At 41.3% G+C, this 15,144-nt stretch overlaps 1 protein-coding gene across 3 annotated transcripts in view; it reads left to right on the forward strand.

Annotated features, from left to right (window-relative positions):
* The window catches only part of STARD13 (StAR related lipid transfer domain containing 13), a 138,745-nt gene that overhangs the window by 90,965 nt on the left and 32,636 nt on the right, over window positions 1–15,144 (forward strand). For all 3 annotated transcript variants that reach the window (XM_088522218.1, XM_010220805.2, XM_010220806.2), the window contains exons 2-3: window positions 11,346–11,417; window positions 12,444–12,525. Coding sequence is in view for 1 of the 3 variants with exons in the window: in XM_010220805.2 (XP_010219107.2) it covers window positions 11,346–11,417; window positions 12,444–12,525 (154 nt within the window). In the remaining 2 variants the exon portion in view is untranslated. The remainder of the gene's footprint in view (window positions 1–11,345; window positions 11,418–12,443; window positions 12,526–15,144) is intronic.

Consider the following 15,144-nt stretch of genomic DNA (forward strand, 5'->3'; position numbering starts at 1 on the left):
TTTGTGATAACATGTTACATGAACACTTGCTATTTGTCTAATCACATGAAATAAAAAGCCAAAAATGTAGTAGAATCATAGGATAGTAAAGTCTGGAAGGTGCCTTTGGTCCACCTGAGTTCATAAAAGAGCCAACTTAGATCATACCACATCACATCTTATGCTTATATAGGCTCAGTCTAACTCCAGAAAAAGAAGATGGATTTTTCAAAATGTTCAGTTCAAAAATAAATGAATTATACTTACTATTTACTGATTTTTCATTTCTTACAGTCTATATAAGTCTTTCTATATAAGAAGACACCCTGGAAGCTCTCATTAGTAATATTCATGTAATAAATAGCAGCTGAAACAAGTGGGTGTTTGATGTTTAATCCTCTTCAATTTTTTTAAAGTGGATATTCACTAATTATATTAACTGACATTTTATAAATTATTCTTCACTAACAGTCTTGAGGCATGATGAAATGTTAATCATGTTGATATACCTTAATGATAATAATGATTCCTGAAATCAGAGAAAAAAAGTCAAGAGGGTCTGTTGCTGTTGTTCTTGGACTGAATGCACATCACAGCTTCTTCCAAAGTTTATGAGTTACAGACATTCTGCAGTCTGGGGTTCGTGGTCGTGGTTGGTGGGTTTTCTTTTCTCTTTTCTCTTTTCTTTTTTCTTTTCTTTTCTCTTTCCTTTCCTTTCCTTTCCTTTCCTTTCCTTTCCTTTCCTTTCCTTTCCTTTCCTTTCCTTTCCTTTCCTTTCCTTTCCTTTCCTTTCCTTTCCTTTCCTTTCCTTTCCTTTCCTTTCCTTTCCTTTCCTTTCCTTTCCTTTCCTTTCCTTTCCTTTCCTTTCCTTTCCTTTTTTTTTTTTTTTAGGGAAGAAATATGCAGAACCTCTTTTCCAACAGGAAACAGCTAATAAGGTTACAGTGGGATTTAAAGATGGATCTGCCTGTAATGTTGATAAGCTGAGAGCAGGTAATACTAGTAACACCACCTGGGAACTCAGCAATTTGCATTGCAGTCACTCTGTACAAGCCAAGGATCTGGACCATCTGTCTTGAGTGTTACCTTTCTTCCTTAACTTCTGCATCTTATCAATGGTCCTAGCACTCATCTCGCTCAGAACTCCAAATGGCTTTAATCTTAATTCTTATAAACGAGAACTGAAAAGTCTTTTTTATTAATACATCAAAGCATTATCTCTAAAGGCAGGTAGTATTATATTATTGTTCAGTGTTTAATATAAATTCGCAGCATGAAGTAACCTCGGTTGGGTAGGTAGAGCAGATATATATGTGATTACCCATATGTAATTTGAGAATCTGCAGCATGTGAAGGGTACAATCAAACAATAATAAATATGGTGATAAGGAATTATGTTCTGAACTACTTACGTGCGTAATTCAAGGAGAAAGTTTACTGTTATGACAGCTATCTTTTGAGGGGTTGTTTACATTGTCACTCAAGTTATAACATGAAGCATTTTCCTGCATTCCTTAGTGCCTTTTGTCCTAGGAACACCTATTACTGTTTGACCAATTGACTTCAGTGCCTCACACACACAAGCCATGGTGGGTATTATGGAAAAATCGCAGGTGCGGTGTTGAAGTCTGCATCTTGGCTACCAGTTTAGGATACGGTGCTTGGAAGCCCTGGCTTCCAGAGACACAGAGGAATCTGTGTTTGTAATTGGAGTTATGAGCATCTGTGGTAACTGAAACTAATGCTCTGACCAGCATTACACCCTCTTGAGAGCCCTGTGAATGTCAGGCCACTCCAGAGACCTTGGGCAGCTTCTGGAAACTAACCTCCTCTAACCTTACAGGAAATTATATATTTCAAACCCTTGCAAGGACAAAGGGTAGCTGAAAGCTGCCTGTAGGGCAGGGGCCATCTGCTGCACCCAAGTTAAAACCTGGTCTCAAGGGCATAGTGCCACAGCAAACACACAATTCATGTGGACTGAAGAAACAGGAATCCAGAAATTTGATGACAGTGTATCCAAAATATTAGTAATTCAATCAAAGAGTCAGACCTAGTCCAGCAGCAAAGATGATAACACTACTAGTTCAAAGTGTTCAGCTATGCCTAGATCCTAAAAGTAATGTAGTTGGAATTAAAACATTTTTGCTTCCTATTATCTACCCTTCTCCCTGACATTATGCTTGCCCTTGCTACGACTTTCCGGCTCCCAAAATCAATGGTCCTAGTCTTCCTCAGGAAGGAAAAGGGTGTAGAGGAGCTTTCAGCAAGTCTTCATATGAAGTTCTGCTCCAGGAAAAGTACGAGGTTGCCAGTGGAAAGTTCTTCCTCCTCACTGTTGGGTCGACTTGAGGTTGTTTTTATACTTTTCCTAATATAGTCAACTCATTTCCTTTTTTCACTTTTCAAAAATGATGGTGTAATAGAAGATGCATAACATGCATATGCATAGGCACATATAGACACAATGTTTTGCTGATTCATTATTAATGTCTATCGGTTGTAGAAGTATCACTGGTATGCTATTAGAATTGTTTTACAGTACATCTGGGTAGCAAGTGAGCATATGCTTGAAGGGGTTCTAAACACCAACCTAACTTAAAATTTCCCTTTTAAAAATGAGCTCCACAGCTGTTTTGGTCTTCAGGCCACTCTCTGACCGCTCTGCATAGAAGTTTATAAGCTTAGCCTCTATCTCTTTAACTTAGGAAGCCAAAGGCAGAAACTCATAAAATGAGAGGCTGTTTGCAAAATTTGACTTATAGTAACTTTATGAGTCACAAGAAATTGGAAGTAGTTCCCAAGAGATGTGACCATTACTCCTTCTTTATCTACTTGATAATATTCCTCCCACATTAAAAACACAACATAATTTATGCTAGAGTCTTTAAAAATTCACAGTTTCCATACCTTTTTCCAAGCACATTTTTCATGGGACATACAGCACTCATGCACAATTTCTAGTACTTGTGCACAATTTCATATCTGTGCCCTGTTATTTCTCAAGTCAACAGCTTTGGGCAGCTCTTTGAGCGGCAGGCCAAAATGATGGGATGTGCAGAGTAATACTGGTGAGTGAGTGGATGTTACTCTGGTCTCTAAATCTGTGCTGAACCAATGCTCATGGATGCTGTCAGAAGTCAAGTAAAGGAATATAAATACTACTTAGGAGGGTGGCACAGGGACCTGAGCTTTTAATCACTTCTAGCCATTAGCAATACTAGCGTACTTTCCCGTAGACTAGAAGGAGGAGGTCCTGGTGTCCTTGTCAACTCCCTATATATATATATTATTTGAATTTTATCTGTCTCATAAATCCCCTTTGTAGTAGTTTCAGCTGGATAAAGTGTTCTTCTTGTTTCTCGTCATAAACTGCTGCAGCGTTCTTTTATGCGGCTGCCACATTTCATCCTAATGCAGCTGCATTTCACCCAGGGATGAAGTGATCCCTATATATAACTTTCGCATCAGTTTTTATAACCGTTTAAAGTGCCTCAAGATGAGATGTGGGATGCAAGCTATTGTTTTATTAGTGTCATCACAAAGTGCTGCATTGTACAAATCAATTGTGAGCTAAGAAGAAAAGCATTTTTGAAGTGATGCTTGAAGATAGGCGAGATTTTGGAGGGTTAGAAGGGATTTTAAGTCCTGGTTTAGGAATGTAAAAGGAAGATGAAAAGAAAGAAAAAAGAAAAAAGGAGTGGACCTGTGGGAGAATGGGTCACAAAAATGTTAGAGAAACGAAGGACATAGAGTTAGTTTGAAGTGACTTCAGGGTGGAAGATAGAGAAAGATAAGGAGAATGTGAAATCATTAGTAATACAGACCATCATGATGATAACCAGCTATTGGAGACATGGGGAAAAATTTAAAAGGAAGACCCGAATCTCTTGTTTACATCATGTAGCTGAACCGCATAAAGGGAATCTGGCTTTTCACTGTCTATTTTCTCTATTATAAATGTTTGCTGCATTATTAATGTTGTGTGTTTATGTCTTAAGACTTTCAAATATTGTGAGAACTTACTGTGCAAGTCTCATTACATTCCCACGGTGCTTAGGTACCTTGTGCTGAGCATCTCAGCATGGCAAGTTTGCTTAGAAATCCACCTTAAGGAGAACTCCCTGGGGAACTGATTTAAGGCAAAAGAGTCTTAAAGGCACTGATGTCTTTCTTCCTGGAAGGGAGGGTAATTACACCAAATTGGGACTCCCTCAGGTTATTCCTCGTTCCTGAGGCCTGTGTCCCTGCTGCTTTGTTCCTCTTCCTGCTTTAATAGCTCCTGCAAGTCACCTCTTAGCTTAAAGAGTGGTATAGCTCATTATACAAGTGTCTCTCCTACACTGCAAGCTGTCACTGTTTTTCCTGTTGTCCTATTTGTTGCCTTCCTTCATGTTAGCATGAGTGAAACCACTGTGCTGTGGTTCCTTGTGCTGACAGAAGCCAGATGTAAGAGAAGGTAATATGGGCACAGTATTTCCAGGTCCCTAGAATTTCCATCCTGGTGAACCTGCCGTAAATCTCAGGCCTAGCAATTCTGCCAGTATCCCGTTAATTTAGGAAAGGTATTGAGCATGATTCCTTCACCCAAAGGGGAGTAAAGTTCCTAACTGCTCGCCAGAAGAACACGTCTTGCATCTTGGGAGATGTAGCTGAGCTCCAGATAGAAGGCTGATGAGCAGAAGTGTCCCAGCTTACTGTTCAGAAAAGAAGGAAGGGAGGAAGGGAGGGAGGAGGAACAGAGGGAGGGAGGGAAGGAAGGAAGGAAGGAAGGAAGGAAGGAAGGAAGGAAGGAAGGAAGGAAGGAAGGAAGGAAGGAAGGAAGGAAGGAAGGAAGGAAGGAAGGAAGGAAGGAAGGAAGGAAGGAAGGAAGGAAGGAAGGAAGGAGGGAGAGAAGGAGGGAGGGAAGGAGGGAGGGAAGGAAGGAGGAAGGGAGGGAGGGAGGGAAGGAAAGAGGGAAGGAAGGAAGAAAATAGGGAAGGAAGGAAGGAAGGAGGAACGGAGGGAGGGAAGGAAGGAAGGAGGAACGGAGGGAGGGAAGGAAGGAAGGAGGCAAGGAAGGAAGGAAGGAAGGGAGGGAGGGAGGGAGGGAGGGAGGAAGGAAGGAAGGGAGGGAGGGAGGGAGGGAGGGAGGGAGGGAGGGAGGAAGGAAGGAAGGAAGGAAGGAAGGAAGGAAGGAAGGGAGGGAGGGAGGGAGGGAGGAAGGAAGGAAGGAAGGAAGGAAGGAAGGAAGGAAGGAAGGAAGGAAGGAAGGAAGGAAGGAAGGAAGGAAGGAAGGAAGGAAGGAAGGAAGGAAGGAAGGAAGGAAGGAAGGAAGGAAGGAAGGAAGGAAGGAGGGAAGGAAGGAAGGAAGGAAGGATGCATAGTGGGTCAAATAAGTTTTCTGTATAGTTCCAGATTGTCCCTGAACACTGGACATGTGAGTTGCCCGAGACAAAAAGCTGTAGAAAGATTTATTAAATCAGAAAAAAAATCTCTTGGCACTGTCATTAGTCAGGTTTCTGTTCCCCCACTCTGGACAATGCTGCATCCTTTTCCAAATCGGTGATGTTAGCACTGAGCAGTCAGATAAAACTCCAACTCAGGCTTAAACCTGCTTATCTCCTGATCCCAATGTCTTTTGACAATTAATTTTATAAAATGTGTAAAAAGCATATTTTTTTCTTTATCAGTTCAGAGTGCCTTTTTTCTTTCTCATTCTGCCTTTTTCATTAATCTCACTGTTCTTGTGCCACCAGGCACAGACAATAGACGTTCCCAATTTCCTATTTTTATTTTACCCATTATTTTGCATCCTTTTATCATATACCTTTATTCATCTGCCCTCCAAGGTAAACAGTCCAAATTTTTTTCACCTCTCACCATATGAGATTTTTTTTCATATTCATAAATAATCTTATTTCTCACTTAAAACCTCTCTAAGAAGTCAAGAGCGCGAACGCATGTCAGCTGACTATTATACATGGAGTGTAAAGAGCTACATAGAAAGAAATGGCTCTTGAGCCTGAAAAGGTCTTTTTTTTTCTATTGTCACTTGAATTATTTTCAGCCACAGTAGTTTAAAAGGTCCATATTTTATTGTATTATTGTTGGTACCACAGTATTCTGCAAAAGCTTAGGGTCTATTAAAATAACGTTTTGACAGCTTTATTTGTTTTTTGCTTGCAAAACATAACCCTGTCTCTAATAGTAATTATATGGCATGATATAAAATAATTCCAATGAAATTCCACCATTGAAAACCTTATTATCTGGATTTATTGAAGAATACACCCCATAGTGTAGTAAAATAATATAAATTCATTGTATGCTTATGTTTTATTTTATTTACGAGAGTTCTGTACTGTAAACGGAAATTTTATGGCACAAACAAAATTTATGGCACAAAGCACAGTTACCTTTGTGTTATTATTGGAATTATTCAGGAAAAGTCTTACAAAATAGAATGGAATAAGGTAAACCATTAGGGTTTTAGCTAAAAGTATTCTTTTAAAGGGAGTTCTGTGGAAATTATGCTAAAACCTAAATAATTTCAGAGATACCACATGCACAAAAATTAATAAAATCTTATGAATAAAATTCATTTTCCCTTTTAAAGAATTCTGGTGGATATGAAGCAACTGAAAATGTTGCAGAAACTTGTATCTGTTAAACTGCATGGGACTCTTCCCACAAGGAACATGAGAAGTTTTGTGTTTTATCATGGTCTACAGCACCTGTTCTTTCATTGCATCGTGTAAAGGGATATCTGAAGGTTAAGAAAAACTTAGAGTAGAAAAAAAGAGAATCAGGGAAACAGAGGGCAGAAAAGACAGAACAAGTAGTAGCTAGATCTTAGAGTGACAAGTTGTCATGATGCTCCTGGACAGTGATAAGGTCCTGTGCTAGAAAATGAATTTGCTTATATGATTTTTCCTTGACAAAATAATACCCTCCGAAACAACTTCTTAGACAGTCCTGCTGCTTCTTTCCTGTGCAGAAGGCCTGTCCCAAGGGTTTAGTTTTCTTTGTGCACCTGGTACTGAGAACCACTGAGGCAGCTCCTCAAGTACCAAAACAGGTGATGGGAAAGTGAGGCCGTGAGCGGCCGCCTCCGCTGCAGCCCGGCGTGGCTGAGTGCTCGCTGGACACGGAGGTGACAAATTCAAACCTGCTAAATGCTAAGCACCAGCTTGAAGCCATATTCCAGCTGTACCCTGACCAGAGTTTTCTTAAGTTTTCTCCGTGAATCTCTATTTTATTCTACTTGAATACCTTAAATAATAAAAAAATGGACCAGAACTTTGCATTTCAAGGTCTGCTGTGCCATAGATAGTTTGGGCTACAGCAACAGTGTGAGCATTTAATTTAATATACAGTGACAATTACAAGAGGAAAGATGGAAGAAATGTAGAGGAGAAATCCGTTGATTTGCCTGATTGAAGAGGTGACAAAGTTTGAGGTCCTTGCTTATATATGTGCACTGAAAAGTTCTGGTAAAGCAAGTGGGGATCTCAGAGACGAGTCCTCAGGAATCTCCGTAGCTCTAAAGAAACATCTGTGCTTGGGTAGCTTTGTACATTCCCCCTGGCAAGAGCTGATACGTGACAGGGGTGCAGGTAACCATGAAGCACCCTGGTCTCGGCACAAATGTTGCTGAAGGACTTCTGAGGACGGACGTCTCAGTAAGAACTTGTTACTGGTAGAGAACAGGATTGGCAAAAAAAGTGTTCTCTGTTGAGCCACATGGTTATTTCAACTAAAAAATGAGAAAATCCCTGAGAACTCCACTCCTGTTAAACACACTGACATTTGCCAATATTGCAACTGAGTTATTATTTAGCCTACATAATTAATGATTAACAGTAACTGCTGCTCGAGCAAGTGGAAAGCCACCGTGTAAATTGCCCATGACTTTTTTTCAAATAGCAGGACAGGCCAGCAGGGCCCGTGCAGGACCCTGCCGTCAGGGACACGAGGGTCAGCAGCCTTTGAGTCAGGCCCCACCAGGGTTTCTCCTCCCCACACAGACCTTCTCAGTGCTTGGGAGCCAGCCGCAAATACAAGCAGGTTTCATGTTCTTCAAGGACAGGAGAAACCTAGGACTCTTGGTTTCTCGGCCTAAAGAGTACCCAGCCCAGTGTCAGGGCATTTTTCCTCCATTGGTCACTTCCAGTTGTTCTCCTAGGATTCTCTGCCTGCCTTGTGCAGTACTTCTGTCTCAAGGAGGCAGCATGCACACCTCTGTATTGCAGGGTGCAATTCCTGTTAACTCACCTGCTTTTTCCCTTCAGGAATATCCCTACAGTGTCCAAAGGTCCAGGATCCTCACATAAGCAGGTCTTTTGGGGGAGAAATAAACCTTTGGAGAGAATCTAGTCCTGTTCAGAAACTGAGAGAAATTTACTTCTCAAAAGGATCCAAAATCTCCTTAAGCTGTAATGCCTTTTAGAAGAAGGATTTACTCTCATGCATGGGCTGTGAGTTTTATTATTCTTGCAGTCTCAGAGATTTGTTCCACTTTTTTTTTTTTTTTTTTTTTTTTCCCTAGCTTTGGTTTTCCCTGGTAGCCTGCCTGCTCACTTCATGATGATAGTGCAGCTGCTGCAGGCTGGTTCTTGCACCTGTGTTATATACAGTGTATATATACACTACAGTATATATACTAAAGGTGAATGTTAAATTAAGCATCTAAAATCATATTTTAAGCACTGAAATATCCGGTAATGAAAAAAAAATGTATTGCGTTTTGAACTGTAACTTGGCTTACATGCTCTAAGTGAGATAGTAGAAATGACCTTCCATCTCTGCTGAGGAGTGAGTACTCGGTTCTGCCCAGAAGAACCAGAGGAGATGCCTTCAACCAGTAGAAACAGGCTGCTATGAGCAGAATCATATTTGGTTCTGAGCCAATAGTACATTGCATCTCTATCCTTCTGCTGTCCTCTTAAAAAGACCTAAAAGAAAATACAGTCCCACTGATACATGTCTGTGACCCAGTGGCTCAGAGGCTGATTTAGAAAATCTTGTTTGAGGCTGTATCTATTTGTTTTATGTGATAGTTCAGAAAATGAAAATACTCACAATAGATGCCTTCATATATTAGCTAGAGCTGAAGATTTGAAGCCGGAGTTAATCTGACAATCATTTTGAGTAATGGAGGAGTTTAAGAGAGTTGTAGCCTGCTATGAACAGCCTTTGAACAACATCAGCAAAAAAAGGGTGAGATTTACTTCCTCGGTTATTCTTTGCAATTATTCACCCATTGCAACCTGAGATTTTTAGGTCTCACTTGGGCTTCAGGATGATTTCTTATCAATCCCTGATTTGAGCAGCCAACTGAAAAACACATTGAAATATGATAAGCATATAAGAGCATTAAGTAGTAGCATTCACCATCACCCACTGCCTCTGTTAGTTGTGCTTTCAGGACAGATGAAGCTAGAATGTACAGCTGTTATGAGTTGTAAAATACATTTTGAAACAGGATTGATTCATCTGTGTTTCATGAGATTGAATTAAGCTGAAGCGAAAGTATAAAGACTTGTCTTTTTTCCAAGCATTTAATAAAAATATTCAGTCTCGCTGGAACATAATAGAGATGTGCTTTCAGCACACAGATGTGCAGTAGTGAGAGCCACGTTTTGTATAAGCTGCTCATTCTTTTGTGTGGTGTTAAGAACTGAATGTACTTTCATACTCCCTTTTTGGCCTTGACAAGAAGTAATGTCAGAGCAAATGAAGACCTGGTGGTAAATCCTTTTCAGCCCTGCTAATGATTGTGGCCGTTGCTGAGCTGTTGCAGGCTGTGTAATAGTCTTTGGGAAATTGTGCTTTTGATAAGTAGACGTATATTCAGAATTTTTATCTCTGTAACAAAATTTGCTGGTGTGATTCAGTATTCAAAAGGTGTGTGGGTCACATACTGCAAAATATATTCAAGGCAGGTTTTATAGTGAGTTTCAGTGGGTGAAGTCATTAGGGATATAATGAGTGATCTGAATGGAATTGCATGGGGAGGAATTCATGCCTGTACCTCCTATCTCTAAAAATGCATTTTAGCACGTAGCAGATTTACAGCTGGGATTTTTGCATACAGGGCAGAAGAGCAAACGAGACTGTTTTTCTAGTTCCATTGCTTGTCCTGTGTTTAGGGCTTTGTATTATGGCTGCCTGGATTTTACAACAAATGTGCCAAAACTTTTCATTGGTTCTTTCAGGTTGGATAATAAAGAACATAAATGTCTGTTTTCTTCAGCCTACAGACTCTATTCCTTAGCTGGCATGCGTGCAGATTTTGCAAATACAAGAAATGTGCACATGCATGTTTTAGTTTTAATCATGTAAATCAAGTCTCTTCAAAAGGCACATGGAAATGTTGTAATGTCCAGATTTCACCAACAATCCATGTTTCGGGGAGGATGCCTTTTCTTTTTTTTTTTCATTTTCCTTCCAGACACCCTGGAAGCAGCTTCAACCTACAAGTGCCCCTCATGAAGGCAGTATGGGTGCAGGCAGAGCTGCACTGCTTTCAAATCTCTGTAGAATCAGCTCATGGAGCTTGCTAAAAATTAAGTGACCCAAATGTCAACACATATGGGTCATCTCAGCATTCAGGGGAATAACCATGAGTGTGACTGCAAATATACACAAAGTCTGTTTCACTGGAGAGACCTGAAAACGTATCCTCTGCTTTTATATAGTTGCCTTTTGTTTACTGCTGATTAGTATTTGCACAGGCTAGATCTGCTTGTCCTATGCAAAACTCTTTGAGATGAAATGAATCGCTCTGTGGAGGTATCTAGCTCTCCTTTGGCTGCAGAGGGAGTCCAGAGAGCTGCCCTGATCAGCTAAAGGGAGGGAAGGGCATCCTACCTTCTCAGTTCTCCCTTCAGGATTATTACACCTACACAGAGGGCAGCATGGGGACAGTGTAAAGATGATATCCTTCTATGTCTGCACTGATTATTCTGTCCAAGAAATGTTGGAGCAGAGGCACGTCCTCTGTCTTTCCACTTCCACCCTGCCACTTCTTGACTTGCTTTCTTCAGAGTTTCCGCTGTACAAAGTCCCTTCAGTGAAGTGCTAGGGAGGAAGGATAGGAAATGGAGACTCACCCTAGCTGAGCAACTCTCCCTGCATGGGGAGGTGGTTGTGGTTTTGTCCCAGGCACCAAACAGCTGGACAACCCGGCATCCTCTGGAGGGAGGTAGATTTCTTTGAGAGATGTATTATTTTGTTTCCTGATGCTATCAACAATTACTGCTGAATGATTGCGGTGTTTTTAAGGAGCTAACAGCTTTACCCAGCTTTACCAATTGCCATTAAAAGAAATTCTAATGCAAAATGACCAAATGTGAACTATTTGCTCTTCTCTTGCTCCTCAGAAATCGAAGCAAAGGAAGCGTGTGACTGGTTACGTGCAGCTGGATTTCCCCAATATGCTCAGTTCTATGAAGGTAAGGAGGTTTTTCTCCAATTTGTGAAGGACTGAAAGTGCATTGGGTCCTTGCCAGGAGAGCTTACAGTCTGGCAGCACTACATAGGAGTGAGAGTTTGCAGTGGGAGGCTGCGCTCACAAAGCCTTAGCTGCGGGAGTCATACAAATGCATAAAGAAAAGTAAGACTCTAGCTTTCATAGCTGTGGAAGAAAACAGGGGGACCTTGTGTAATAATTAGCAAAAGCAAATACAAAAAAAATCCGAAGACATAGGTCTCATTTTTAAAAATCTCCTGAATTGTGTCTGAAATTGAAAATACTGATTGATTGAAAATACTAAAAGTATGAAGATATTAGAAGTGAATTGTTTGAGCTGTGCTTTCATTTGTTCTCCCCTCACTGCAAAGCAAGAAAAGCTTCTGGTGTTAGCTCAAAGCATGTGGGTGTCAAATCACTGTCCCAAAGTTTTCAGCTCTGGGAACGACTGTGGCTTCCTCCCTGCAGCCTCTTCCCCTGCTTTGCTGTTGCTGGAGCGAGCGGTTGAGCAGCCCTGCTCGGGTAAGCGGCGGGGGTTTGCGCTGCTGCTGCGGTCAGGAGCAGCTTGGGCGCCGGGTCTGTGTTTTTCTGCTGCCCTCAGCACAGAGCTGAGAGGAAAACTGGGGCTCATCCTCATTTTTTCACGCTGCAGATTATCTGTCTCTGCCAGAGAAACTCAGCCAGCCCAGGCCCGCTAGGGCTTATTAGCCCATGCACAGCCCTGCCTGGTTCCAGGCAGTAGAAAGTACAGCTAATAATGTATATCTTATTAAAGCAAAAGAGGCACAATGTTGCACTCTGTCTGGTGCACAAGATGTACAACTTCAATAGAGAAAAAAAAAATCTGCAGTAAGTGAAAGGGTCACAGACATGAAAAGGAACCAGGCCTGTGTTAAAGGGCTTATACTGCATTTCAGTGAGTAATCACTTGCCAAGCATTTTAGGACAGGACAGTGTGTTTTCATTTGAATAGCAAGCAGTTGTCTTAATATTGTGTCTCCTTTTATAGATTCCCAGTTTCCCATCGACATTGCTGCAGTAAAGAAAGATCATGATTTTCTTGACAAGGACCTTGTAGAACCTCTTTGCAGGTAAATAACACCTGACATTTCTCTTCTCATGCTTTAAAAACATTGGCTGATGTGTTATTCATAGTAAAGCAGCCCAGCAGAAGAGGTGTTTGCTTGTCCGTATTAATTAAGTAACGATACTGTTCATTTTTTTTAAAATAAATGATAACATTCTGGATTCATTTGTCTTGTGGAAAATCCTAGAGTAGGGCCCACTCATAGAAAACATCACAAAATTTTAAAAATCCATTGGATTTGAAACCAATGAATATGAGAATACAAATATACCTTCCAGATATGAGAAAACAGAAAAGAATTAAGGAACGTATGTGTTGCATGAATGACCCTATGTCCAAACACAGCAAAAAAGATGAAACCTCATGGTGCATCAAGAAGATGCATTGAGAATTCAGCAGGTACTTTCTCTGTCAGGAAACCCGTCTTTCATGCTGCTCTGCTTCCCTTGGTGCTCTTCTGTTGACACCAGTAACAATAACTGTGGGACCAGAACCGTTTCGTTACCGCACTGCAGTTACCACCAACGGCCCTTGGTCTGTCCCTCCTAAAGGCATTCCCTTTGCTGTTTGTCTAGCCTCTTATGCTCTGCCTGTGATGAATAGACTATATTGCATTGCTCCAGAACTGCCCTCCAAGAGTTAAGAAGCAGCTATTCCATGGTAGTTTTGCAAAATCACATTGCAGAGACAATGTTTCCCTCTTTTTACTCCTGTGCTCAGCTCAGGCTGGGTTCTACTCCACTTCAGTAAAGTGACGCCCAGGAAAAAAAACAGACTTTGTTACATGTTATGGAAATTTTCACAATACTAACATCAGGATAATTAGACCAAAATCTATTTCCTCTTCTGTGACTGTAGCTGAGGACATGAGAGGGTACATGCTCTTCCATTGCAGTGTGCATTAATGGGATTAATGAGTCCAAGACAGAAGACTGCAGAGAGCATTTCCTAATTGCAGAAAACAAGGCTGGAAGAGAGTTTATTTCAGCCATCTCTGCGCTCCAGAAGATGTCTTCTGTCATTGAGGAGTCACAGCCTTCCCAAGGGATTACTGGGATTACCATTGCCATTTGATTTCTCCAAAACTCCCTTGCAGCTGTTTATATGTATGGCTTCCCGTTTTGTCAGTTACGGATATGGAAAACAGGGTATTCTCTGTGTCTGATGAGAAATTGGTAGGAAAGACCCGGATCCTTCAGTGACTGCTCTCAAGGATGCCAGAGGGCAGAGTAACTGTAGACACAACCTACTGCTCTTCTATACAGTAGCCTTGTGGAAGGGATTTCTACACCAGTGTCTAATAAAGCTTCCTCCCACAAATACATCCATCCCACTGCTTCGGGTTAGCATGGCAAGAGACGTGCTCTGCTCTGGACTGGGGGTGGGAGGGTGAAATATTCTTTTCCTCCCTTTCCTCACAAAGTTTAAGCAGCATCTAAATGTGACGAGTTCCAACCCTGCTTGTTCTGCTCCCTGAACTGCCCTGAGCAGGCCTTTTCAGGCCTGAGTACACTTAAATATGTCCTCGGACCCCGTTCACTTATGTGACCACTTTCTAGACTGAGGGAAAAAAGCCTGGTCTCTCTCTCCATCTCCTTCCTGCGAGAGCAGACGGTGAGCTGCATGTGGCACATCATACAGCTCTGTGACTTTGCCCAGTCTTTCTTCTCTGAAGTAATTAGCAGCAGTAATACTTAAATTAGGTACTTAAATTAGCATTCAGCACCTACACAGCTACATGACATCAGTTCACCTGTTGCTGCTGCGGACTCTCACAGCTAATTTTTGTTGGGAGTTTTTAGGTAGATCTAAAGAGAGAAAAGACCTCATGTATTAGTCAGGTAGAAGAAGAAGTATTACGTAGAGGTTAAATAGATGGAAGAGTGATGTTTTCATTTGTTACAATTCAGCAGCTCCAAATCTTTAACTGAGAGCAAACCATAAAAGCGACTGTGCCAAATGTCAAGGTTCTGGTTCATGTGGAACAGAAGCAGTGTCAGCCGCACCTCCACTACAAACAGCATTGCTGTGTTAGCTCTCAAACCAGCATTTTCCTCATTTGCCAGTGAACTGTAAATCCTCACAGCTTGGCTGGCCGCCGTGGCCCGTTTTCTGCTTTTGCTTTGCTCAGCAGTGGCCTCACTACAAGGTGCTTGCCAGGATATCACACAAGAGACCAAGGCTAGGACACACTTTCATGAAATAGCCAAAAAGATTATGATTTCTGTATGTACTGGTTACTGTGCCGGGCCCCAAACTTCGATTCTTCAAACATCCAGCCTTCACACTGATTAATAGGGCATTCAGCCCATAATGTAGGGCAAAATGGGGCCCTCTTTTTTGTTTGAAGGATGGAATGATGGGATAAATAATCAGTTTGAAGAGAGCTTTCACTCTGAATCGTAACTGCTCTGGAATAAGCACTGAATTTCTCTGCAGTTATGGAGCAAAATCAGACTCTTTATAATTGCCTTTCTTATAACACTGTAGTATATGAGACAGTATGAGGCACAAATGCAGAGAAACCTCTTCTTTTTTGAGGCAGCTGGTAGTATTCTATGCAGAATGCCTGAAACTCCCTGCAGTAAAAGATTTCAGTGACCTTTCTGAGACAGTCTAATGC

The sequence above is a fragment of the Tinamus guttatus genome, unplaced genomic scaffold (assembly GCF_059628265.1).
Source record: "Tinamus guttatus ecotype Peru unplaced genomic scaffold, ASM5962826v1 Tinamus_guttatus_pri_ptg000150l, whole genome shotgun sequence".
NCBI classification, from domain to species: Eukaryota; Metazoa; Chordata; class Aves; order Tinamiformes; family Tinamidae; genus Tinamus; species Tinamus guttatus.